Here is a 24,478-nt window from a genome sequence, read left to right on the forward strand (position 1 = left end):
TTCAGGTTTGGTTTATTCCTTTATTAGATGTTAAGAAAAATCCACAATGAAACAAAATAATTTACTCTGGGTGTACATGAAATCAGAACAACACATCTACTCGGGACAGATGGGCTTTTCGGAACATGGAGGAGGGGGTGAGGGTGAAGGGGCATCCTCCAGGTGGGAATGAAAAGACGATGGAAAAAGTTTTCAGTGCTGGATATGTTCTTCAGACCACAGTGGGACTGAAACTCAGCCACTCTGTCAGTTGTTCCAAATGCTAACACCCCCACTGAATGCATTTTTCGCATTGTATTGTCATTCATTCTTTTCTTTCTTTTTTTTTTCTTTTTTAAACACGGCCTAACAAAATGGAAGAATTAAATGATGGGTGTGATGCATTCGACTCCCATGTAAGTGCCTTGTGTGTCACACACACACACACACACACACACACACACACACACACACACACACACACACACACACACACACACACACACACACACACACACACACACACACACACACACACACACACACACACACACACACACACACAACCTCACTCACTCATAGTTTTTTTTTTTTAAACCAAAATCTTTGATCAACCCAACGTAAATAGATGGAGTGTGATGTTTTGCATGCTGCATTTTTAGAGACATTCCACAGGTTGTTTTTTTTTTCCTCAGGTGTCCCTCGCTCATAAGTAACCAACATGCACATTAACTGAATGACTTCTTTTCGTATACTGTTGAATGTTTACATGCGCCAAGGTATTGCATAGGACTCTGGGCTTTTGAATTCCCCTCCGCATTGCTTATGCAATCTCCAATGGCTTACTTCTTTTTTTTTTTCTCCTCCTAAAACCTACAGCTCTAAATTAAGAACAGTCGCCTCTGTGGTTTGCTTGTAAAGAACTGTAAGTAATTACTGCTCTACAATCAAAGAAATGTTATACATTAACGCATCAATGCACTGTCACAGGTCTGTGTAGAGTATGCAGTTATGCTTATAAAAATTCCTGAGTGTCTGATGACTGTCAAAGAAAGGGGGACAAGACCCTGAAGTTTAGTACCTTTCATTCCATTACTTGGGGTGTCCTTTATCAATTAACGTGGCATTGGACTGGAAAAAAAATAATCTTTCTTTGCATTCTCAAACAAGGAAGCCATTTCCAAAGCCATGCCCGCAATAGTGACACCTTCACCTGCAACAGTGCATTACGCTGCCGACATATTTTTTTAATTTTCCATTAATGGGGGGATGATTTTAGTTACTCTGTGCCTCAGTTTCAAAAGTATGAGAAAAATAACCCACTCTGCTACTGTCCTCAAAACCTGTTCAAAAATAAAAAATAAAAATAAAAATATCTGCAGATGCTTTACCAAAATGTAATTTTCAAAGCACAGGTCACACAAAAGGTCAGCAAACCACAACTCAACAGTTTTCAGTGCTCATTTCATCAAGTTGTTTCAAATTCATGGGGCACTGATGCCTTTGCATTTTAGAGAGTGTGGAGAGACACATTTACATTTCTCTGAGATAAAGTTCTCGTAGACTCACTCTGAACCAGTGCCTTCACAAGTTCTACGCTGACACACCGAGACATTACTCAGTATTTCAACAAGTTATATTGCAAAACAAAAAAATTTAAACACACCACATGGGGGAAAAAAAGAGCAGTTGTACAATAGTGTAATGACGCCATGTACGTTTTTTGGTTTGAACATTGCCCCGCCATTTTTTTTGTTTAAAGTTGGTTTAGTTGCAGCATGGAAAGTTAAACAAGACTCAATGCTGAGTTTGTCCTTTCTGCTTGGTGACAATCAACTAAAAAGATGTGGAAAAATGTGAGATTTAAATACCTGCAAGTTTTTTTCCTGCTTCAGCTTTTACAGGCCTGACAACTTAAAGGTTACCTTAAAATTAAAAAAATTAAAAACCAAGCCGCATTTAGAAGAACTGCGATCAGGCAAAAAAACAACAACAACTTTCTTCCTCTTCTCACAATTTTCTCAAAAGTATATTCATGGAGTCTTGACCGTCTGAACAACAAACAAAACTAGGCTCTGTCACCTACATATCACAGCTATATAATGGAACTTCAACTTCAAAAGATTTTTGAACATATTTATAGCACCAATAGTCTGTTCTGTAGAAATTACAAAAAATAAAACAAAAGTTTCATTCAGTTGCAACACAGGTGTCTGCAGAAATGGCTGTAGTCATGTCTTTACATGGTGGGTCTTTACCCCAGAACATAAACTTTTTTTTTCTTTCACCCCAATTCTTTTACAGCATTGCATTTCAAGTAGATAATTAGTATTTTTGCAAACAGAACTCCTTTTGATTTTCTTTTTTTTAATTATTCTTATTTTTAAAGGATTTTGTTTTATTTTAGCCTCACAAACCATACTATGTCTACTACTAGCTTTTTGAAAGACTATCACCATTCAAAAATCAGACTCATTAATGATAACTTTTCACACAGGGAAAATTCTGGATATTTTCGAAAGAAATCTGCACACATTCTCTACTTCACATTCAGAATGTCTTCCAAACAAACTATTTCAATGAAACTCTCAAAACTCTTACACAACTCAAAATCTCAACATTCTTATGTTGTCTTTCTGAACACAAGATAGAGAGTAGAGGATGCAACTGCAGCTGTTTCACACAACGTTAGGTTCAACTAGAAAAAGAGGAGTGAGACTGGCTGGACAAACACACATGCACAACCATTCGACACCACCAACTACCAGTAACCTAGCTCAAAAGCAAAATGGTGGGAACAAAAATGACGAGGATAGAACAAAATATCGTCCCTACTCACTAACTGCGAGACTTGAATGAGGATCAGTGTACAGAAAAACCAATTGAAACAAATTCTAAAATGCATGTCCGCACATCACCGGCATCACTCAAAAGACAGAACATATTTTTGGAGTTTTCCTATTTTTACTCACTTCTTGTGGATCTGATTGTTGATTACACATGGATTTAAGTTAGTAAATGAAAACCAGCAGGGTTATGTGCGTGGGGGGGGGGGGTCTCAGAAAATTAGCCTACATTAGGTTTTTCAGCTCTGAGATGACCCTGAATCTTTGCTGGTAGAGGTCTGGTCACAAAAGGAGAGGAGGGTTTCCTCTCGGAGACAGCCGTCCTCCGCAAAACTGTATTCAAATGTTGCTGCTCCCTGGGGAAGGAAGTCAGGAAAAATATTTGTTAGATTGTTACTTAACTAAATAGCCAAGCAACACCTGCCTGTTCAGTTGCTTCCTTTACCTCCTGCATCCGTTATTCTTTCAAACGGAACAGCCGATAAAGCCCAAGACAGTAAATCAAGTCATTTAGTGTCTCTTTCTGACCATTTTTAGAGTCTTAGGTGTTTGTAAGCTGTTTTGCTGTGACCTAATTAGGAATTTTCAGCTTGATTCCCCCTGCAAAATGTCTTAACCACATTGACTCAGCAGATTTTGGAAGTCGTTATATATATATATATATGTTTCAGCTTATATTATGCTGTAGATTTACTCTGTCCACCTGTTAAACTGCGAGTGATCCCAAAGGTGCTGCTGTAGTCTAGAAGTTGCCATTCCTGTTATTGTTGTGTTATGTGTTGGTAACCTGTGATGCTGATGAGTTTGTTTTTCTCCCAGCCTTGTAGCTGAGATAAAATATTTGTATTTTTTACAAAGCAAATGGCCTTCTTCCTTTGGACTACATACTGTATAATCTGTTCATATGGCACTATACCATGGTTTAATAGTGTGCAAGCGCTGACATTGAATGCAGCCTGTAGCAGTAAAATTTCCCCTGTGGATCAATTTCTGATTCTGATTCTGATATCCGTGTCAGTGACGATCAAACCCCACCTTTGCTTGGCCCACACCTATAGCAGAGGTTAACAGCTGATCAAGGTGCCACAAGCAAGATTTCTCTCTTTCAAACTACAGTTTTCAGGTCATACCGGTGTTTTATTGTCCATATTGTGTTAAATATTTTGAATGTTGTCTAGTAACCCTTCGAGAAAATGCGCTTGTCTCTAAAACTGAAGTAACATATCAAAAACATTAACTGTCAGTGGTTTGATGTGTTATATAAAAAAAGTATTTTCAATGAAATGGAAAAATAAAGAAAAACATATTTTCTCAACAAATGTACCTGTACATTGAGATCCAGGGAAAAGAGGGGAGCAGAGTGTGGTCTGCCACCAGCACTCATCTTGCTGGTTGCCAGTTCCTCCCTGTCCACTTATATTTAACAGAGGGAACTAAACAGGACAAACGAGAAGTGGTTAAGTTGTAATTCAGTAAACAGCTGCCCGAGATATCACAGGTGGGACATGACAATCTGAAACACTGAATGGTTATCTATATATTTTTATTACAATTCTCTAGGTCACTGAGCTTGAATGAGTGATAATCTCAGGAAATAATTTTGAAGAAACTCCCACCTCTGGCACATCTCCAACAAAGTCATAAGCAATCCCATACTTGGGGATCTGACCTCCTGGTGCACATAAGGACTGTTTTTCTCCTGAAGATTCCTCTTTTGGAATCTTGCTGACTGAGTCGTCCGTCTGTCCACCTGCGGGTGATGCAGCTGCTGCCGTTCTACAGTCTAAGCAAATTTCTTGCTCAGCAATTGGCAGGAGGGTACTGGAGCCCTCCTGTGAATCCAGAGAAGTCTGCGCACTCTTCTCCATGCCAGACTTCTTTAATCTGGGTAAAAATTTACCAGATTCCAGTTCTGACTTCCCGTAATAAGGACCCTCACATTCTGCATCCTCCTCCAGAGGTTTTAGGTCAGCCTGAGGATCATCAAAGACGTCCACCGGCGCCAGGACGGGAAAACTCATCTCCTCTTTGTCAGTCTCAGCCTCCGAATCACTTACTCCACCAGGAGACAACTCGGAGGCCGAGATTGGTCGAAAATGAGTCCTGGGGGAAATGCGAATGGCCCTATACTGCGTCCGGTTGATGCCATATATTCGTGGGTGGAAGGCTTCAGTCTCAGAGTCCGAACAGAGAATAGATTTGGGCTTGAACCCTGGACTGAAAGAAGCCATGTCCTCAGGCTCAAAAGAACACTCAACGTGGAGGACTTGAGAGAAGGGATTGTTTAGGTTGAAGGATGCGAACGGGTAGTCTAAATCTTGCTCCTCACTATGCAAGCCTCCGTACGATCCAAGCAAATCTTCATGGAAGATGAAAGAAAATCCCTTATTCAATCCATCTCCACCTCCTCTAATGACCTTGTCACTCTGCCCAAAGGACACAAGAGGCCTCCACAGGGGCCTGTGCCCGGGGGCAAAGCGGCTGCTCGTGTTCATGAACACATCGGTGCCAGTGATGGTAAGCATGTCTGAGCTGGATGCAGCTGCGGCGGCACACTGGAGCAGGCTATCGTGGGTGTCACTCGGCGGCACGACAGCCCAATTTTTATCACCACTTAATGTCTTCAGCTCCCCATACACCCCTCCGAGGATGAATGACGTGCTCTCCTTGTCAGAGTTCAAGTCCCAGGGCTTGGACGGAGTCATGTAATCCCCGGCACCATCTACCTTTGAGAGTTTGTTTTTGGCTAAATCCTGTTCTCCTTTCTTGCCTTCCCAAAGGTGATACTCTGAACGCTGCACTGCTTTCTTCTGAGTTCCCTGAATTGGAACTCCTTTTGCCTGCACCTCCAGACAGCCGCAGCAGTAACCGCCGGACTCATCGGCGAATAGCCCCTCGCTTGTTTTTTCTTCTCCTTGCCTTGACATTACAGATTTCCCATCTCCAATTGCAGTCCAAATGTCCTTTATTATCCCTGAGCTATAATCATCACTCTGGTTTGCATTGTCTGAAAACATGCCAGTGCTGTACTGTTTACTCTCATCCTCTTCCAAAGCTATACCACAAATGGACTCCAATTTAGATTTTTTGGTGAAGGTCTGATTAGATGCTTTGCTAATGCTGACCTCCTCGCACTTGCGCCCAGTCTCTTCTTGCAAAAAATCTAGGATTTCGTCCTCTAGATAAGCACCGGAGAGAGGAGGGATTATGAGATCAATCTCTTTGTTGCCAATTTGAGCAGCTTCCTCTGTCGCAGCATTTCCTTGTTCGTTGTCTGAACGAGTCTCCTCTGAATGTGACCACGGACTGCAGGTTCGCGTTGAAAGGTTAGAACAATGTTCTGTTTCGTCAAAGGCACTATTTTTGGTCCATATTAGCAAACGAGACTGTTTATTTGAATGTGGGTCAAGACAGCTACTAGAATCGGTGTTGTTTTCGTGACCAACGGTGAGTGAGTCACGGGGAAAAGGAAGCGTGGGACTTTCGTACTGCAGCTCAAAAAGAGAGAAGCAGGACGAGTTCAAAGCAGATGGTTCACTGGTAGCTTCAGGAACCGGTGGCTCCTCCAGATTTCCAGATAGTTTGCTCAGGGTGAATGAAACACTATCAAGAAGGGGGGAGAGGCGAATGGGCGAGTCTCCTATGAAGCTTTCTCCATCTATATCTTCTGAAGTAGATGGTGAATAACATCCCCATACTTGAGCCATGTTTTCCAGATCCTCCATTAGGAATCCAACAGATCCAGAAGCTTCCTGTGAATCTTCCCATATTGCACTTTTCCCTTGCTGCTCAAGGCCATCTAACACTAAACAACATTCTGCCTCAATGTCTCTTTGCTCTTTGCTTTTTTGTCGAATCATGCTTAAGATCCGACTCTCTTGTATAGAGTCTGAGGCACTAGTATCCAATATGGATTGATAAATATCAACTTCATAGAAGTGAGTGAATTCAGACAGATGCTTGTCATCTAAATCGTTATCCTCTGGCTGAGGGCAGCTTGAGGTCCCGGTGAGTTCAGCAGTTTCATCTTCTGCTTCACCAGGCCCTTCCACAAAGTGCCCATCCACAAATGAGCCCGCTGCTAGGTATGCTCTCTGGAAGCCCTCATTGGCAATGCAGATCCCCTGGATTCTCTCCGGCAGCCTCTCCATGTCAGTTGACAAGGCAAAGCCATCCGGAGAGTCCATCTTGCTTCGATACTTTGTTTCCAGCTTGCTTTGTCTGTTGCTGATGGGTACAAAATACTCTGCGATGGGCTCAGTGTACCAAAGTGGCTCCTCCATATATTCCTTTTTGTTTCTGGCCTCGACTCCGAACTCTTTTGCTTCCGCCCACCCTGGCTCTTTACGAATCTCCTTTAGCGGCCTCTTCCCCTTTTTGTAAAGCTGTGGTTGTTTGGCAGCGCCTCCAGTGGCACTGCTACTGCTCCCTCCGGTGTTTCTTCGCTCTTCTTTGTCAATTACCTTCACCTGCAGCCTCACCTGCCCGCTGTTGCGTGTTCTCTTATTCTTTGCAGCCTCCCTGGATTTGTGCCTTATTCTAACTGCCTTGCTTCTGGATGACTTGGTGTCACCATGGTTCCCACTTGAGCTGGAGCCCGCCTCACTCGAGCCTGAAGACCAGGATCTGGGTCTGTATTTACCCTCAGATCTGTGTCTGGTCTGTCTTTTCGAGTGGACAGTAGATTTCTCCTCTGCTGCTGCGCCGCCATGATATCGATTTTCTTTCTCCTTCTTGCTTCGTCGTTGCTGGCCTCTTTCATTGACAGTACAGGCCTCTAGATTTCTCTCCTTTGCAGCTTCACCTTCACTGTTGCAATCTTTTGGGGAGGAGGTGTCTGTGCTGGTCTGTGGGGCTGCAGAGGATGATGAACTTGAGTATGCGCAGGCCTTAGCCTTGTTCCACACCGTCATAATCTCTTGGAGACAAACAGGTTTTTCTGACAAAGGAGGAAAGGCTTCATAATACCTGCAGTCATTAGAGACAAGAGGGAAAACTTGGTTGAAAAGCATTCAGAGCAGTATAGTTCAAATAAAAAAAGTGGACATGGCCGTGTTTTGCAGACAAAGGTACACAATATCCAAATTGATGTAGCTTACATTTCCACCTGGTCCTTTGAAGATGGGGACTCCGCTCGCTCTGGAGAGTTAGGGCCATCAGATTTCTTTTGAATCTGTTTTTCCTCTGTAAAAGACATTAAACATATTGAACAATTATTATTCAACATTACCTATGTTTACTCAAAAAGTTCTTTACGTGATTGTTAAAGTGAATTAACAAACCTTTCTGTTTGTTTTGGATGTCCTTAAGTTTAGAGCAAAGCTCTTCAACCAGGCTCTCAATTCCAGAGTTCTACACAGAAGAACGATATAAAAGAGAAATTGGAATCACATATTGTCCCATTCGTAACCAAGAAAAACAGCTACTATGACCAAACTAAATATCATGACCAACTAATAAATAACGTCATGCCATTAATTTCATTACTTGATGTTCACATAGAGTTGTGAATTTCACAAAAAAGGTTTTAACTGACATATGGCTATATTGACTGAGGGTTGTTATGAATGGGAATGATAAAAAAGACCATACATCTAAGGCCTGACCAATGACAATGTCAGTTAACATCATGATGACATGAGAATTAGTATAATACTGAAATGTAGTGATTGTAAAGATCATCTGACTTAACTAAATGATGCAGTTACTTTAAAAGAAACAATGACAACCAGCCATAGATTCAGTGTCCTACCATTTCTGATGTTTAAAAAAAGAAAAAACGGACATAAACACAAGAATGATTAGATTTTTTATCAAATCAATTCTTTCCTGTGTTTACAAAAACAACATTGATGGAAGTTGAAAGACATAGGAGCCTTAGGTAAGAATGCAGAGTTCTCAACAGATACTTTGATCCCATATGTGACACAAAAGAAAGAATTAGAGGTATGAGGTTGACACACGTCAAACAGCTGACTTGTGCGAGCACAGGCATGCTTGGCCATGACTGTGCTATTTTTAGCTATGGTGCAGAAATGCTTTTTCTTTGAAAGGCTAAGCAGTAGCACAAGTGATTGCTTCACAATGTTGTGAAACCTTGAAACATTTTCACAACATGTGTTTTGCATTCTCAAATCAAGCCATGTGATACATGAAAACATTAAGGACAAGGGTTTGCAATAAACAAGAGAACCATGTTGAGCAGCTAGCTTAGACCAAGTAGGAACTGTCAAAAAACAAATGGCTAGTCAAATCACATTATAGCTGCTCCGTAGTAGTAGTCCTGCCACACTCTTTAGCTCACTCATTTCCTCTTCATTCTTCCAGAAAATAATATTCCTTACCATGCCACCTCATGAAAGGCAAAGTAAGCTTTTATCCTGCCCTGTGTTTCCTCCTGCATCATTGTGCTAATGCCAGTCAGCTGACAAGCCGACCAAGTCTGCTGCTCAATGCTGCAATCCTGTGCAGCGTGTGCTGGTTAAAAAATAGACTGCAGAGTCCAGTCCCCAGAGAAGAGCTCAACACTCCTCCTCTTGCCTTACACCCCCCCCCAGCTCTGTGTCATTCTCATCTAAAACCAACTCCCTTACAACTGTTGGCCACTTACAAACAATGTAAGCAAATCCCCCAATAGATTTTTCACTCAGAAAGAGACATAGAATACAATCTTTCATTCCGGAATAGATACTTGCATACAAATGCCATTATTTGAAGGTGAGGACGGCATTGTTTTAGGTCAACGAACAACTTTTACCTGCTAACCTTAAAGGTTCAGTGTGTAGGATTTAGTGGCATCTAGCGGTGATCCAGCAAATATCAACAAACTGAATACTTCCAACTTTTAATTGTGCAAGAGAATCTACGGTGGCCTTAGGTTAACATAAAAATGCTGTTTGGTTTGTCCATTCTGGGCTTTTGTGGGAACATGGAGATGCAACACGGCGGACTCATTATGAATTATTATATTCTGATAAATTCCCCCTACACCCAATACATCTTTAATATATCAGTTCTAAATAAGACTAACGGGATATTGCACATCTGAACTGTTCTAGACATTGCTGTGGCCCTATATGAGAACAACTACAACAAGAACGTCTAAATCAATTGGAAGGACATGAAATGGACCTTATCCTGCCAGCTCCCTAATAAAGTGTCTGTGTTGTGAACCATTGAGCCTGTTTTAACAGAGCCGGTCACTTTAGGTGACTCAAGATAATATCCGAACTTAATTCTCCAGACTTGAAGGTGTGGCCACTCAGCCAAAATAAGGTGACAATGCATTTACAATTACGATCTTCTCTTGCTTTAACCTCCCACACAAATGAGGCTTTAGTCACTGACTCATTGTGATTCATGCAATTAATATCTACATGACTGCACCTTAACAAGAAACAAGGAATGTTACAGTAACAGATTATGACATAATTAGACAAATGACACCCACATTTCTTCTCTATTCAGAATGTTTGGTTTGCAGTCCTCCAAAGCTATTTCAAGATAATGATTCTTTTACATCACAGAAAATAGATGAAGCATCATTTGACCATTCCTCAAACATAATGAGAATCACAGGATTACAACAATCAGCCGGAACAATGCTTACTTCATCAGATGCAGAGCGGAGGCATTGCACAGCGGCTTGTTTCTTCATTTCCTCAAGACTTAGGTCAGTCCCTCCTTTCTTCTTACTCTTACCCCATTTCTTCCCTGTTCCCTTCTCCCAGCCCAAGAAGATGTCATTTTCCTGTCAGACACAAACCAAGAAAAGTCAGTCACAAAGAACTAACTAGTGATAAAAAGTGACATGGAAAAAGACAATGCATATAAATACTACACACAATATTGTCTGTCTATCTATCTATCTTTATATATACACACACACACAAAATATATATATTATATTTTATACTATATACATTTCCTAATATTTTATGGATATTTCTATACATAAGTGTGTTTCACACATATGAATAAAGATATTGACAAATGACAGAAAACAAATGAGTTAGTCGGTGATATAAGTTCCGTGAGATGAAAGAAAAGCCCTATTGTTGAAATCTCCTGTTAAAATTGATATCTTCCTCTAACAGTGAAATTATATTCCCTTCCTGTGTAAAACTCACTGCCCATGTATTTAACAATACATGACGCAAACAATAATTTCATATGTATTCTGACAATAATTTGATTTAAAGTTGTGGGAGCACACCTGGTCCTGCAGGTCGTAGTCGTAACTGTCATGCAGGAGAAGGCTGAGGACATAGCGGGTGTAAATCATGGCATCAATCCCGCACTTCTCAAGCTCCTGGCCAAGCCAGCTTTGTACTGGACCTAGCGACTGGAGCAGGGACATCTCTGAGGCAGGCAGGGGGCCCACAAAGGGGTAGGGGCAGGAGAAGTTTTCAGGAGGGGCAGGACCGTCTGAATCGGTGCTCACTGGACGCATGGGACCTCAGGTGTTGGCCATTCTCAGGCGGAGCAGCATTGTGATGGGGTAATTATGGGTGGTCAGTGGAAAAGGGTATGAAGAGCAGACGAGGCTGGACCTATCTGGAAGAGGGGGCAGTCACTCCAGCAGGATGCACTGAAGGAGCACTACATGGGGAGACATGTAGTAGGTGTTTTTTTCTTCTTTTTTATTGCTTTGAGCAAAAAGGGATTATTCTACTCGTCAGGCATGGCTTATGCTGCTGAGCAAAACACAAGATGTGTTTGCGTCTCAGTAGGAGGGGTCCATTTTTGGGCTACGTCTCACTTCACCGGCACAACCTGAAACAGGGGCACACACAAGAAACGTTTAAAAACACTTTTCCCCTCAAAATACTGCAAACTTTAAAGTAAGGGGCCGCTCTCATTAATGTGGATTTACTTCAGACATCAGAGTTATTCGCATCTACGCATGGTAGGTCTAGTAAATGTGACGTAATTTCGAGAAGAAGCATCATGACAACATCTGTTTTAAAGATTCCTTGAATGAATTCAAGGCTTGGAAGCACCACTTGATTTATTGCTACTTTCATTCATCATGCCCTCCATTACAATCACACAAAAAAACAATGGCTGTTTTTGGTTTAAAAAGTGAGCAATGACAACAAAAATCCATGACAAAGCAACGCGTGACAAGCAAACTCGGGCGGTCCAGTGTGACTGTCAAGTGCATGTGTTCCGTGGGGCAGCGGCGGACCGGGGAACCGACGCGAAGGGCAAATGGAGGCTGCGCCGATTTCCATTGGCTGGCCCGCGCCGTCAGTCTACGCTGGCATATTGTGGGTTGCCCCGTTGGAGACGTCAAAAGGGCAAGATAAGAAGCTTTGCAGTCTCCCAGCCGTGCGATCTCGACAGGCGACACGATTGCACAGCATACCGCTGTGCCACTCTAATAAAACACAGGTGGACAAAAGCGGAGAGGTTCGCCCCCGGCCTCATCGATATCGCTTAACATGGCTGACCAAGCGGCTACAATCCAGCTGTTTCTTAAACGAACATTAGCCCCGGCAGCTAGCGCCTGACTGCACAGTCCACATTCCCACTGTAACCTCACAATTTGAAAAGGCAGTTTCTGCGGCATGGAGAGAAAACAACATCGAGCCGTTGGTGCGGACATAGCCCACATTGACATTGGCGCTACATTGCCGGGTTTTACGGGCGACACTGGAAATAAGCGCCGGTGTCAATATTAGGCGAATACGCCATAGAATCGATGGCAACATCCGAAGTGTCGATTAACGTTGCGCGGACGTTTGGCGTTAACTTCGGTCCGCGGGCGTCACTTGACAGTCGAACGGCAAGGTTAGCTCGACCACCGACCTTCAGCTAAAGAGCTACCTTAGCCGGGATAGCTACCGGGGAGATCCCTCGTCCCCCAACCGGCAGCTAAATGTGTTTTGTTTTGTTTTGTTTTGTTTTGGCGGTTCCCCGGCAGGTACCACGCACGCCACACCGGGCACATTTTCAAGGCAAAGTGGTGCAATTGCGCTAACGTCACTTTAGCAACTGTCAGGCAGGTGGACCGAGGCGGCGGCGGCTGCTGCTCGGACGGTGAAATTAAAGCCCCGACGGTTGTCCGTCAAAGAGTTAGCCAGGGTAGCACACTGCAACACGCGAACGTGAAGGCCAATTCCTAAGTTTCGTATCAAAACAACAGTAACCCATCGATATAGCAGAGCCCCCCCCCATTCCATTTCAAACAAACGGTAGCTCTCACGTACGCTAGTTGTTGTGACTGAGGGAGAGGAGGAGCGGCTGCCCCGACGGGCTACTAGCGGACTGTCAGACGTTTTCCCTTCAAAAATGTGCGCCATATCGTCACACGGCGAAAGAGTCAACTAAACACGCGACACTCAACGGAGACAGAAACACCCCGCTACGAAGGGAAGACACCCACACTCGGCCCGCGGGTTAAACGTACCTGCCGTGGGCTGAAGTAGAGAGGGGCAGCGAAAGGGGAGCGGCTATTTCTCTCCCGCTGCCGTTCCGAGCTCAAGCTCTGGAATCCGCTGCGGTAGCATCGCGTATCATGGACGCCGACAGAAATGGCGCTGTTTTCACGTTCGGTGCTTCTTCAACAACGTCAAGAAAACCGGCGACATTCGGGCTCGAGCCGGAGCGAGGTCGTTCCTTGGTGACGCATGCTACCCGGAGCCACAATGTCCGCCACCAAAGGCCAGTTTCATTCAGCGAAGGGCTACATAATGCGCCACCCTCCGCGTTCGTATCTAGGCAACAAGGCGAACCTCCGCCGTCCTGTTCGTGTAGGTTTGATTCCTCCGCTAGACTATTGCATCAGAAGCCCAAGTAGAACCCAACCTAATGTAAAATGCTGATTAAACTTAAAATTTAAGAAATTATTGAATGTTCTCTCTTGGGTTTAATAATTGAGGAAATTTTACCAAAAAAAACATTTTTTATTATTATTTATTTATTTGAAAAAACTCTTGGTCTTAAAAAAGTCCATTATTCTTTATTCACTTAACAATATAAAAAAATGCTAATACTACAGAAACCCTTTGCACACTTTATTGTGTTGTAGATTTAATTTTAATCAATTCATTTGCAAACACTTCTAAACCCACGATTTCACTTTGTCATTGTGGGTTATTGAATGCAGATTGACAAGAAACATTTATTTTTGTATGAAAAAGATGATGGAGTCTTAATGTGTCCATGGAGAATTATTATTTTTTTTGATTAGATTCCTGTTCCAATGGTTTCAAATCAAATCTTTTATTACCAGTAGACAGATCTGATGCATACTGCTCAGAATGATTTCGTACTGATGTGATAAGGGACATATACATTATACTGTTTTCACTGTTTTATCTACACAGGCTCTAGCCACTGTACCTCTATTAACTGCTCCAACAACTGTAGTGTTACCATTACTACTGGTATTAATAATAGCACTGCTACTCCTCAAGAGCAAAAGTTGCAGTTAGATCATGTAACTTAAAGCAGCTGCAGTTTCCTGCTTCTCAATGCTTCTAGATTACCACTCACCACTAATTGTGTGTGAATGTTGGGGGCGATGCTTATTCTTTAGATTAACCACCTGCCCTCTGTCATGGGTCTATAGTGTGGCACACTTCATCTGCCCTCTGACCCCAGGGGTTATGATCCTGGGACAGCCGGCGTCAAGGCCTATTGACCAGCTGTTGGCACTCCAACACACACACACACACACACACACACACACACACACACACATACAAACACACACACGCACGCACACATACACACACACACACACACACACACACACACACACAGTAGCATGTTAGCCCTCCAGAATCAGATGCTTGGCATGAAATACAACAGCGTCAGCATGTGTCCCGCCCTGTCGTCTTATTGCCGGAACAACAATAACCCCCTCTATTCCATGTCAATACCTTCAAACAGAACATAGAAGCGAAATAAAGTCACAACATTCAACATATGAAATATAAATTACACATATAATCACAAACTCAAGAGGTCAGGGAGTGTATGTGGAGTGAGTGTGCGTGTGTAGGGAGAGAGTAAATTAGGTCATGACAGGAGGATACAGAGGTGGTGCATGTGCACATTGGAGGAACATTTTTGTAAAATGTGGACAGTACAACTGTGTGTTCGAGTGTGTATGTTTGTGTGAGTGAGATGGAGTACTTATGTAAGCGTCAACATGTTAGAAAGATAATATTACTACAGCTCCTACGGCCCCTCAGGGCCATTTAGCAGACTAATTCTGAGTTCTGCTTTTGAACTTTATCTGAAGCCAGAGTACTGCAGCCAAAGGCCACATATTGACATATTGGCCGTCCGCAACACAGGGGACTATTCGATTGGGCTTTTCAATATAAAAATGGTACATAAACACATATGGGCATTGAAATAATGAGCTGGTGGACTCAATATCAGAGTTGTTGCACTTTTTTCTTCGTCTGCTGTCCCGCTAACTGTTTCTGTTTTTTGCCCGCCACTGATAAAATCTCATCTTAACCTCAGCCTTGAACATGGTAACACACACAACAATTTAACATTTGCAGAGCAACATCTGAGTCTGCACTGCTCTTTGCTCTTGACAGCTTGCCTGTGTTAATTGAAAGTCAATTTGGACCAGATGGCACAGTTAAAGATGACCCATAATCCTCTGCCTGAAGGGGGGTTTAGAGGGATGGGGGGTAGCAGCGCTGGGTGCTTTCACTCCAAGGTTTGCGAAAGCAAAGTGTTTCCCACAAAGCTTTGGCAGTGTTCTCCACCTTAGAAGTGAGTTCACAGTGCTGTCTGAGGTGAAGCCGATCCACATCCACAGGGTGGGTCACCGAAGGTAAATCCTTTATTAGTCACAGTTCACGAGTTGGATAACATGTGGTGTAGACGTGTGGTGTAATACTGTGCACACGGACTTGTTTACATTGTCTAAGAGTCCTGTGTCAAGCATATTCATACAGTCAGTCGAGGCTGACGTTGTTCCACTTTTTTTTCCTGTTTTTGTCCACAAGAGCCAACCAGTCTCAGTCTTTAAGAATGAGGTGGTGCTCATGAACAATTCAGCTGATGTGTTTTTTTGTCAATATCCCTGCCTTTTGCAGTTTTGCGTATTCCATACTGAAAACACACACATGCTCACACAAAAATGGTAGAATTAAGAAAATAGCATCTTTACACCTAAAAACATACAGTATTCATGCATGTTAATAAAGAATATATCAAAATATCTTATCCGAAGCTGTTCAAGTTGGGGTTGCACCAGCTTTTCTTAAAAGTATATAAAAATAACCTGCTATGCCTAATATTTTGTTTAACATTGTTTACCCCAAAAAAAGTTTTTAAAAATGGGGCTGGAAACTGTCCACTCTCTCACCCTCATTGAGGAATTCTGAGACTATGAATATTCATGTTATGCAAATAACACAGGCCGCCCACCACAGCTGCTGCTGTGCTGTGCTGTAACGCCTCCGCGAGCACACCGACAGCAGGTCCGCCGAGCCCTCGGATCAGGCCGGCGGGGTGCGACGCTTGGACTGGAGGAGAGGAAAGGGGCGACACCGATACGTCCGGTCCTGACGGACCTTTTCCTTTTCAGGTGAAAAGGTTAAAATAGCGCGCCTTTCCGGTTAAACCGCACCAGGGCCGGAGCCCGGAGGCCGACCCAATTGCAAGAGACAAGACCCGCACGCGCGGCAGTGGAGGTGGTGGAGACTGGAAATCGTAGACGGAGAACTTTCGACGTGACCCCTGCAGTTGACCAATCACTCCCGGGCTCTTGCCCCTCTCACACCCATTGGCCTACCCTGGCAGACTCGCTCCCTCATTTTCCTTTTGCAGTCTGGAGCCCTGTTGCCTACATTTGCATATTCAACAGCGATTGGTTTTCTGTACTTGTGACGTACCAAATCGAGCTTGCCAGGATTCGTTTGAATTTCAAATTTCAGGGAAGTGCAGAGAAATCTCCTACTCCAGGAGAGGAACGTGAGGAGACCTCTATAGTGACCAAATTTGCTCAGATACAAGTCCCTATAGTCAATGTCAGACATTTTAGAGGACAGGAACAGAGGAAAAACACATTTTTGACTGGAGGGGGACTTTAAATCTATTACGATTGTGTGTAAAGTCTTTTCTAAGTTCTTCGAAACAACTAGCTAGTTTCAAATTAGTGGTTCGCCGTTTCTGGTTGCACCATTGAAAATTTTGCCAGGGACTTCATAACTTCAAAAAATCACTTAAAAATATCATCAGTTTTAGAGGGTTTTGTAATATCAGGTATACTGCGTTTTTTGTTAAATATATTTTTAAAATCAATCTTACTTTATATTAACTACTTTTTTTTCTCTCAAAACATTTAGCAGAAGAATTACTTTGCATGGTACAACTTGTAGTCATTTATTAATGTATAAATCGCCACATAGGAAACATTTTGATTAACATAAGCCAACTCATTGGTCATTTGCTAATATATTGGCATTAATGAACTCGATCTTAAACACATTTCAAATCAACGACCTCCTCAACTTGAACGAGCCACATTGCCAAGCTAACCAGCGAGCGCTAATTAGCTCAGTTAGCTACGCAACGCGTACACTTGGCAGTTAGCTGGTGTAAATATTTAAAAAAAAAACTAACCTTAGGTTAAATATTTTTTGTGTGGTGCAACCTGTAAATCTCCACTCAGCAAAGTCTTATGTTAAGCAAAACTCAGCAAAGTAATTGTGAACTTAGTTTAGCCACAAAACAGACTCGAAATCCATCATTACCCAAAGTACCCACATCATCATAGTTATCAAATGTTTGAATTCAAAACTCAACAGCAATAACATTTCTGTACAAATTTCCTATTTCTCTGACTGTGGTTTTGAGTATTTATCCACATTTTTCAATTATATTTTTGACAAATCAGCAGACTGAACTGCATGACTAATATTTCTGAGGTTTTTAAATATTTTGTCATCATTGAATATTCATAATTATTCTCTCAACTGGATAATTTGGAGAACTTGTTGCATTTTCCAGTGTTTGCTTCAAGTCCAAGTCTTGCTAAGGGCATTTTCTATTGTAAGAATCAATATGAATACATTTTATCCAGATAATCTTTGGAGAAAACTAATGGAACCTGTCCATCACCAGTGTCCAGACAGTCACATGTAAACAAATCATTGTCGGAGGAACTGATGCCACATGTGCAGCAAACAGCAACCGGCTCTCAGCTGCTGTTAATTTGACACACTTCTCAGGACACCAATCCTTTAACAGAAAGAAATGTCCCTGCGAAGAGACCATCACCGCTTGAATCATTAATCAAAGAGACCAATCGGCATCTTTGAGGAAGACACAAATCCCACCCTAAACAAAGCCATATGACTTTGGTTCCTCTTTCCTGTCTCCAAGGCCGTTTACCACTGTCTGCTGACTGGACTCTCTATCGTCTATCTCTATCTACTTGCTTCTTTTATGTGCTCTCAAACAGACGGTCTTAATAGTTACTGTGTCTGCCCATGTGATGTTTTGTTTCCTGTGCTTGTAGTTGCGCAATGCTTCCTCTGGCCTATATATCTTTACCTCCCCCGGGCCATTCAGAAATGCAACAAAAAACAAATAGATTTACCTTCAGAGCTGACAAACTATTTTTGTCTTTCATACTCTTTTTTTTTTATGACTTGCGACTATAGTCATGCCATGTCTTGCAAAGATAACAATGACTGTAAACTTTTGTCAGGAGAACCAAAAATGAAAGCAGAGAGAAGGGAAGTGAAGGGGTGCTGTTGTATTGTGCTGAGGATGAACATCAATAAAGTTCAGTGTAAGTGTTGACCCAGTTCAATTCTTCTCTTATTTGTTATCAGTGTCTGTGGTGGAGGGGGTATTAAGTACAATGTTTGCTCTGTCATTTGCGTGTATTTTGGATGCTGCAACCCACCGTGACCACACCTATTGGTGTTTGGGCTGCCGTTATGACCAGCACCATCTTGGTTTCTTTGAACCACAGGTAACCATATGTTTAGGAGCAGGAGGTGGGCCTGTCGGAGAGCTCGTCCACTGCATGTGCACTCACACCTGCAACTATGCACTGATAGGATGGTGCTAGCTGTCAATCACACAGTATCCACGCCCCTATGCATACCGTGCTTTGTTGTCTATTTGACTCTAAATTACAAAATGAACATCATGCTGTATTGAAGAGACTTGAAACTAGAGTTTGAGACCATACACTCCTCAGGAAAATGTTAACTGACGATATAAATCAAGTGAGTCATTTTCTCATAGACTTCTACAGAAACTGACTTATTTTTGCAACCAGTGGAGTCTCCCTCTGCTGGATGTTCAAGAGAATACAGGTTTCAGGGCCCTCTGCATTAGCTTCACTTTCCTGACCTGGTGGCAACGTCGATTTTTATTTACTATCTATAGCTTAAAGAAACCAGTTGGACATAAGGAATCTGTATTTAAGTTCTCATCTAAATATAGCGCACATTTAAACACATTACCAGAAAAAAAAAAAAGTATTGATGAGACCCAGTAAGATCTAGAAAGAATAGATCTCTCAGGGAGTATCCCACATCCTTACATAAACAGTATTCTGTGTCAGGCTCATTAACCATTAAAGTAAAGTAGAGTGAGTAAGTAACTATGCCTAAATAGATTACAGAACAATAAAACATTTTTAAATGAAATGGTTTAGAAGTTTGTTCCACAACCAGCAGGACATACTGTAACACACTTCATTTTAAATGGTCAACTCCAGTGGTAAACAATGTATGATGATCTGTTTAGGGGAACTGATTAGCACATGATCTAAAGGTGCTGATTTCCCTCTAACTCCGTTATTTTTTTCCAGCACAGAGCTTGATCAGTAGGTCAGTGGATACAGATCAATCAGTCTGACGGCTGCGGGTCATTGGTCTCTTCCTATCATTGCGCAACGTCGCTGGTATACTTAACTTGAGGCTCTAAAATCAGCACTTCTTTAATGATTGCGTTATAATTAAACAGCCATTTTAAAACTGGTTTGACGTTTGACCTTGTTCAGTGAGAGAAAACCTGAAGGCACTGGGAGCATTAAAGGATTTTTTTGGGGGGGATGCTAACAGCTTCGGATGAATTCAGATATGTGCTGGCTGATGGTGATGTAGTGCCAAGATAACAGACAATGTGTTTATGTGTCTGTGCTGCAGGACTTCTCTGGGGTAGAGAAGGACAAAGTTTACTTGTCATGTGTTTCGCTGCGTGTGTGTGTGCGTGTGCGTGTGTGTGTGTGTGTGTGTGTGTGTGTGTGTGAGAGAGAGAGAGAATACAGAGAGGGGCCTATTTAGTGCTGTGCACAAACATTGTTAGCTTTAATTACGTCACAGGCAATTGGCCGTAAGAGCAGTAAAAAGGATGACATCATGGAGTCACAGTCTATAAGAGGGCTCGTTATCAGCACAGAGCAGGCTATGAATGTGCTCTCTATGCAAATAGCGCGGACCCACTGCCCCCTGTAAACATGCATCTTGTCTGCGGATGATGAATGATAACTGATATTCAGTTCAACAGGTTCACAATCCACTCCCTGTAAAAAAAGAGGCCCTTGTCGATCAAAGCCTCCACAACGCACACACAAAAAACTTCAAAAGAGAAATCGAAAGCAAATGTATGCAGATGTTCATTTGCAAAACAACGCGAAAGGAAAGTTCAAAGCCACAGGTAGTACATTTCTTTGCTTGGCAGGGAAATAGTTCTTATAGTTTTTTTTTGTTGTTTTTTTTCAGAATAATATCACGGTAAGGACAGGACAGCTGAGGTGTCCAGTTGCTGTTGGTCCAAATATAAGTGTAATGCAATAGTAGGTAAGTATTTTCTAAATAAATTCCATTAAAATAATTGTCTAATCCAACATTGAATTAATCCTACTATCAGGTATTGATTGAAAACTTGTACAGATCAACCACTGGCAATTGTCCCCAACAAATGCCCCATGTCCTATAGTCTGAGTAATATGTTTTCAAAAGTACATAGTACAAAATGTTATAGTAAATTGCCGTGCCTTCTTTGAAAATGAAACTAGTGTAACTATTTGTAAGCTGTTTTTAAATATTGATGTCTTCAGTGGGATCAAATGGAGGTGGGACTGAATGGGAAGAGAGCGGTCTAACATTGTGGTTTTGATATTTTTGTTGGATTGGTTGACAATACGAAAAATATTGTGTCATCCACCTTGAGCCAATTAAACTGGGTTTTGCCGCGGATGTGATCCCTCAATCGTGATTGGATCAAAATAGTCAAGTGACGCAAGCAGTTGGAAGGCATTTGATGTGTACTGCTGACAAAATATATATTTATCTGTTTCTTCCCAATGCTTTTAATGTTTTATGTAAAGCACTTTGAATTGCCTTGTTGTTTAAAAAGTGCAATACAAATAAAACTAACCTTGCCTTGCCTTACATTTAGTCATGGTATTTAAGTGATTCAAATTGAGTGTGTAGTATTTTTTTAATTTTTTTTATCGTGCTGTTGGTAGTTGTTTGCCACGATGGCCACAAACTGAACGCAACAGAGAGCTCAACTACAATTGGAACCATTACATCTGTGGATCTGTCCAAGTCAGTCCTTGTGGTTTCATAGTTATTGGTTCAGCTGTGGAAAGAAAAACTCCATTACACAAATCGCACGTTTCTACATGACACTGCAATCGTTGACACGTGATGAATTTCCTCATTGCTTTGTTTCTCAGACATTTCCGGAGAACAAATGAGGGGTTCTAAAAATTTGAATTGTAGGGCAAATAAGCCCAATGCACCACAAGCCTGCTTATGGTGTGTGTAGGTCAAAGTGCTGTCACTACCGTCTGGTATGACTAAAGGAATGCCTTGCGTTTCTCTTCCCCCGCAATCAGAACCATTTGCAGCCAACAGGTCATGTTGCTTAAGACAACACAACAAATCGTATAGTATCTGACAAATGGAAATGGCATCTGGTGGTGGAGACAGTGTTATTCAGCTGGAGTAGACAGGACTGCAGTCTTCACAGCAGGCAGATACCAGCATCCAGTTTGACAGAAATGGCCTCTGTGACACTAAAGGAATGCATGGTATGGGAGGAACTCCGTGAGCCCTGGCAACTGTTTGTTAACTGCTGGTACACAAGCCTCCAGCCAACAGGTCATTTTTGGTAGACAGGTTTCAAGGCAGAGAGGACTAACGTGCCCAATTAACTGGCAAAACGATCCTCGTCTGAACTTCTCCTGTTGTGCAATGCAAAACACAGAAGTAGCTCCAGTCTTGTGTAATTATGAAGACCAACACAGCTTTCACCTTGCCGTTGCTGGGACTATGAAGACTGAAGGGGGTGTTGTTTTGGTAATAACCCGGTGGAGGTAGTCACTGAGCCAGATCAACCTCTGTGTAATAGGCAGAGTTTTGCATGGCACGCGTCACTCCTCTGATCTTCCTCCAGAACTGCTGGCATGCCATGCAAAATCAAATACTGCGGCGGCGTTGTGGCGGCTCTCTTTGGTTGAGTGGACACAAAGCCGGCGTAGTGAGGGGAATCAACAAACAACAAACAGAATCTCTGTTTAAAAGATGCTAATGGTGACATGATGAGTCTGTGTTTGTTTCATCTGATGAAGGAATTTGAAATGAATAGAGAGTAAAGAACTTAAAGGTGCGAGTCGTCATTTGTCATTTTACTTCCAATTCGTAACAATGAGGTTGGACATTGATAATTCAAATATATGGGGAAAATTAATCATTATTTTAAGCCCCTATTTTGAGATCTTTGACAGCATCTTTAAAGGGGACCTTTTATGCTTTAACTTATTATTCCGTCATATACACAGTACAATATTACAGAGCCGGCTGCCCACATTCAACATGGCTTGAGTTTCAAATAATGAGGCAAAAACGTACAGTATGTAAAAGTGAAGTGGCAGAGTAGAGCTGCCGCTTCTTCACATCCAAAGGAGTCACTTGAGGTGGTTGGCGCATCTGATTAGGATGCCTCAAGTGGGCCTTCCCCCTGGAAATCTTCTGAGCACGTGCAGCGGGTGGGAGGCCTGGGAATGCCTCAGGATCCCCCGGGAGGAGTTGGAAAACGTTTCTGGGGAGAGTGACGTCTGGACCGAGTCAGCGTGACCTGCTGATAAGCAGCAGAAAATGGATGGGTGGACATGTGTAAAAGCAATCCCTGAGAGACACAAACGCAGGCGTCAGCGTGCTTCCGAAGCCTCCGGTGGACTCGGTTCCATCACGTAGTTGTTTTTCACTGAATGAGGGAAAACTTTGACCTTTGACCTGTTGTGCAAAAGGAAAAGTCAAGGGGTCGCCAACATCTTTTTATCATTGAGCCCCTTTTTCACGATACCACATTTAATCGAACTAACGGAGAGGAAATCAATAATCAAGACATGGGTTCATGTACGTGTACAGTTAAAGCTGCGTTCATTGATGTTTAACTTTTAGCCACTTGGGGGCAGCGTCAGGTGATAATATTCAGGGTTTCACACAAGTCATACAAAATCATTTGACCCATTATTAATATAAAAAATATTGATTAGAGCAGCTTTAATGTGATTGCTACAAAGTGTTTTTCATGAGTCAAACAGTCATGTCAGGTAGCCTTTGATTAGTCACAGCTCCTCTGTAAAAACCCAGTGACGCCCTGTGATGCGTGATGGCTACGAGGGCAAGAAAACACACTCGGCTTGAGGTTAGAGACAAAGATCGTCAGTGTGTTTATCGTATTTCTCCCCGCTGAAACGTCAGGCCACGAGATTAGCCGGACACCCTGGCAGCTCATATGATCAGAGATGTGTGGCAGTAAAACAGTATAAGGTATTCATAACTGCTCTGCCTCCTCACATGGACCGAGCTGAGCGGTGCGTTAGTGTGTGAGTGTGTGTGTGTGTGTGTGTGTGTGTGTGTGTGTGTGTGTGTGTGTGTGTGTGAGGGGATTTGATGTAAACCTCTGACCACAAACACCCTTCATGGATGCATGGTTGGAGTTGATATGGAAGTGGGTTTTCTAACATCAATTATTAATTAATCAATCAATTAATTAATGAAAACACCCATGCAATACAATGATTCCCTTTTAATTCAGTGATGGACCTGATCAGACCTCTGCCCTATCCCATCTGTTTACTGTGAGACTGAAAACCCTGAATGCTTGTTTTGTTCTGTCTGAACCTTTAAACCTGAAGAAAAAAAGCTTTCCTAATGTTTCTTGATGAAATTTCAATCAGGGTCAGTCAGTATTTAGTATTTAAATACAACTTTAATTATTTTGTCCCTGTTGGCTTCCATTCTTAGAAGCCATTATTAAAAGCAACATCTGGTAAACATCTTCAGTCTAAATATATGATAGACAGTCAACGTTCTAAAAATGCCATTGTGAGAAATTTTCATTAAATTCTACAATGGCCTTTTTGCAACCCAAAAGTTGGTCTTATTTTTGTGTAACTCCTCTATAAAACATCAGTAAACAAATTAATAACAATTAACAAGGTCATTTTATGACTAATAAAGGCTTGATAAAGCCATAAGAATGGCAATTCATTACTAACTTGTGGGACATACGGTGAGCTTTCCTGGAGCTTTCAACCGTATCCCATGACTTTCCTCTGTGAAGAAAAGCTCTATTTTTGCATCCTATGTTTTGCTGTTATTTGTGTAATCATGCACTCGTCATATGCAGAG

General features: G+C 42.2%; 1 protein-coding gene across 2 annotated transcripts; it reads right to left on the reverse strand.

Moving 5' to 3' along the window:
- Nucleotides 1–13,530, reverse strand: kiaa0232 (KIAA0232 ortholog). Of its 2 annotated transcripts, XM_035627086.2 has the most exons (8): nt 13,240–13,530; nt 11,041–11,600; nt 10,435–10,575; nt 8,108–8,177; nt 7,925–8,009; nt 4,442–7,793; nt 4,150–4,258; nt 1–3,181 (listed from the first exon to the last, which is right to left on the reverse strand). In XM_035627086.2, the coding sequence occupies exons 2-8, from the start codon at nt 11,275–11,277 to the stop codon at nt 3,165–3,167; spliced, it is 4,011 nt and encodes a 1,336-aa protein (XP_035482979.1). In that variant the 5' UTR covers nt 11,278–11,600; nt 13,240–13,530; the 3' UTR covers nt 1–3,164. The 2 variants fall into 2 exon arrangements, with proteins under 2 accessions (XP_035482979.1, XP_035482980.1); XM_035627087.2 differs by lacking the exons at nt 10,435–10,575; nt 11,041–11,600; nt 13,240–13,530 and adding an exon at nt 9,170–9,356.
- Between the last annotated feature and the right edge of the window lie 10,948 nt (nt 13,531–24,478).

Source organism: Scophthalmus maximus, chromosome 2 (assembly GCF_022379125.1).
Source record: "Scophthalmus maximus strain ysfricsl-2021 chromosome 2, ASM2237912v1, whole genome shotgun sequence".
NCBI classification, from domain to species: domain Eukaryota; kingdom Metazoa; phylum Chordata; class Actinopteri; order Pleuronectiformes; family Scophthalmidae; genus Scophthalmus; species Scophthalmus maximus.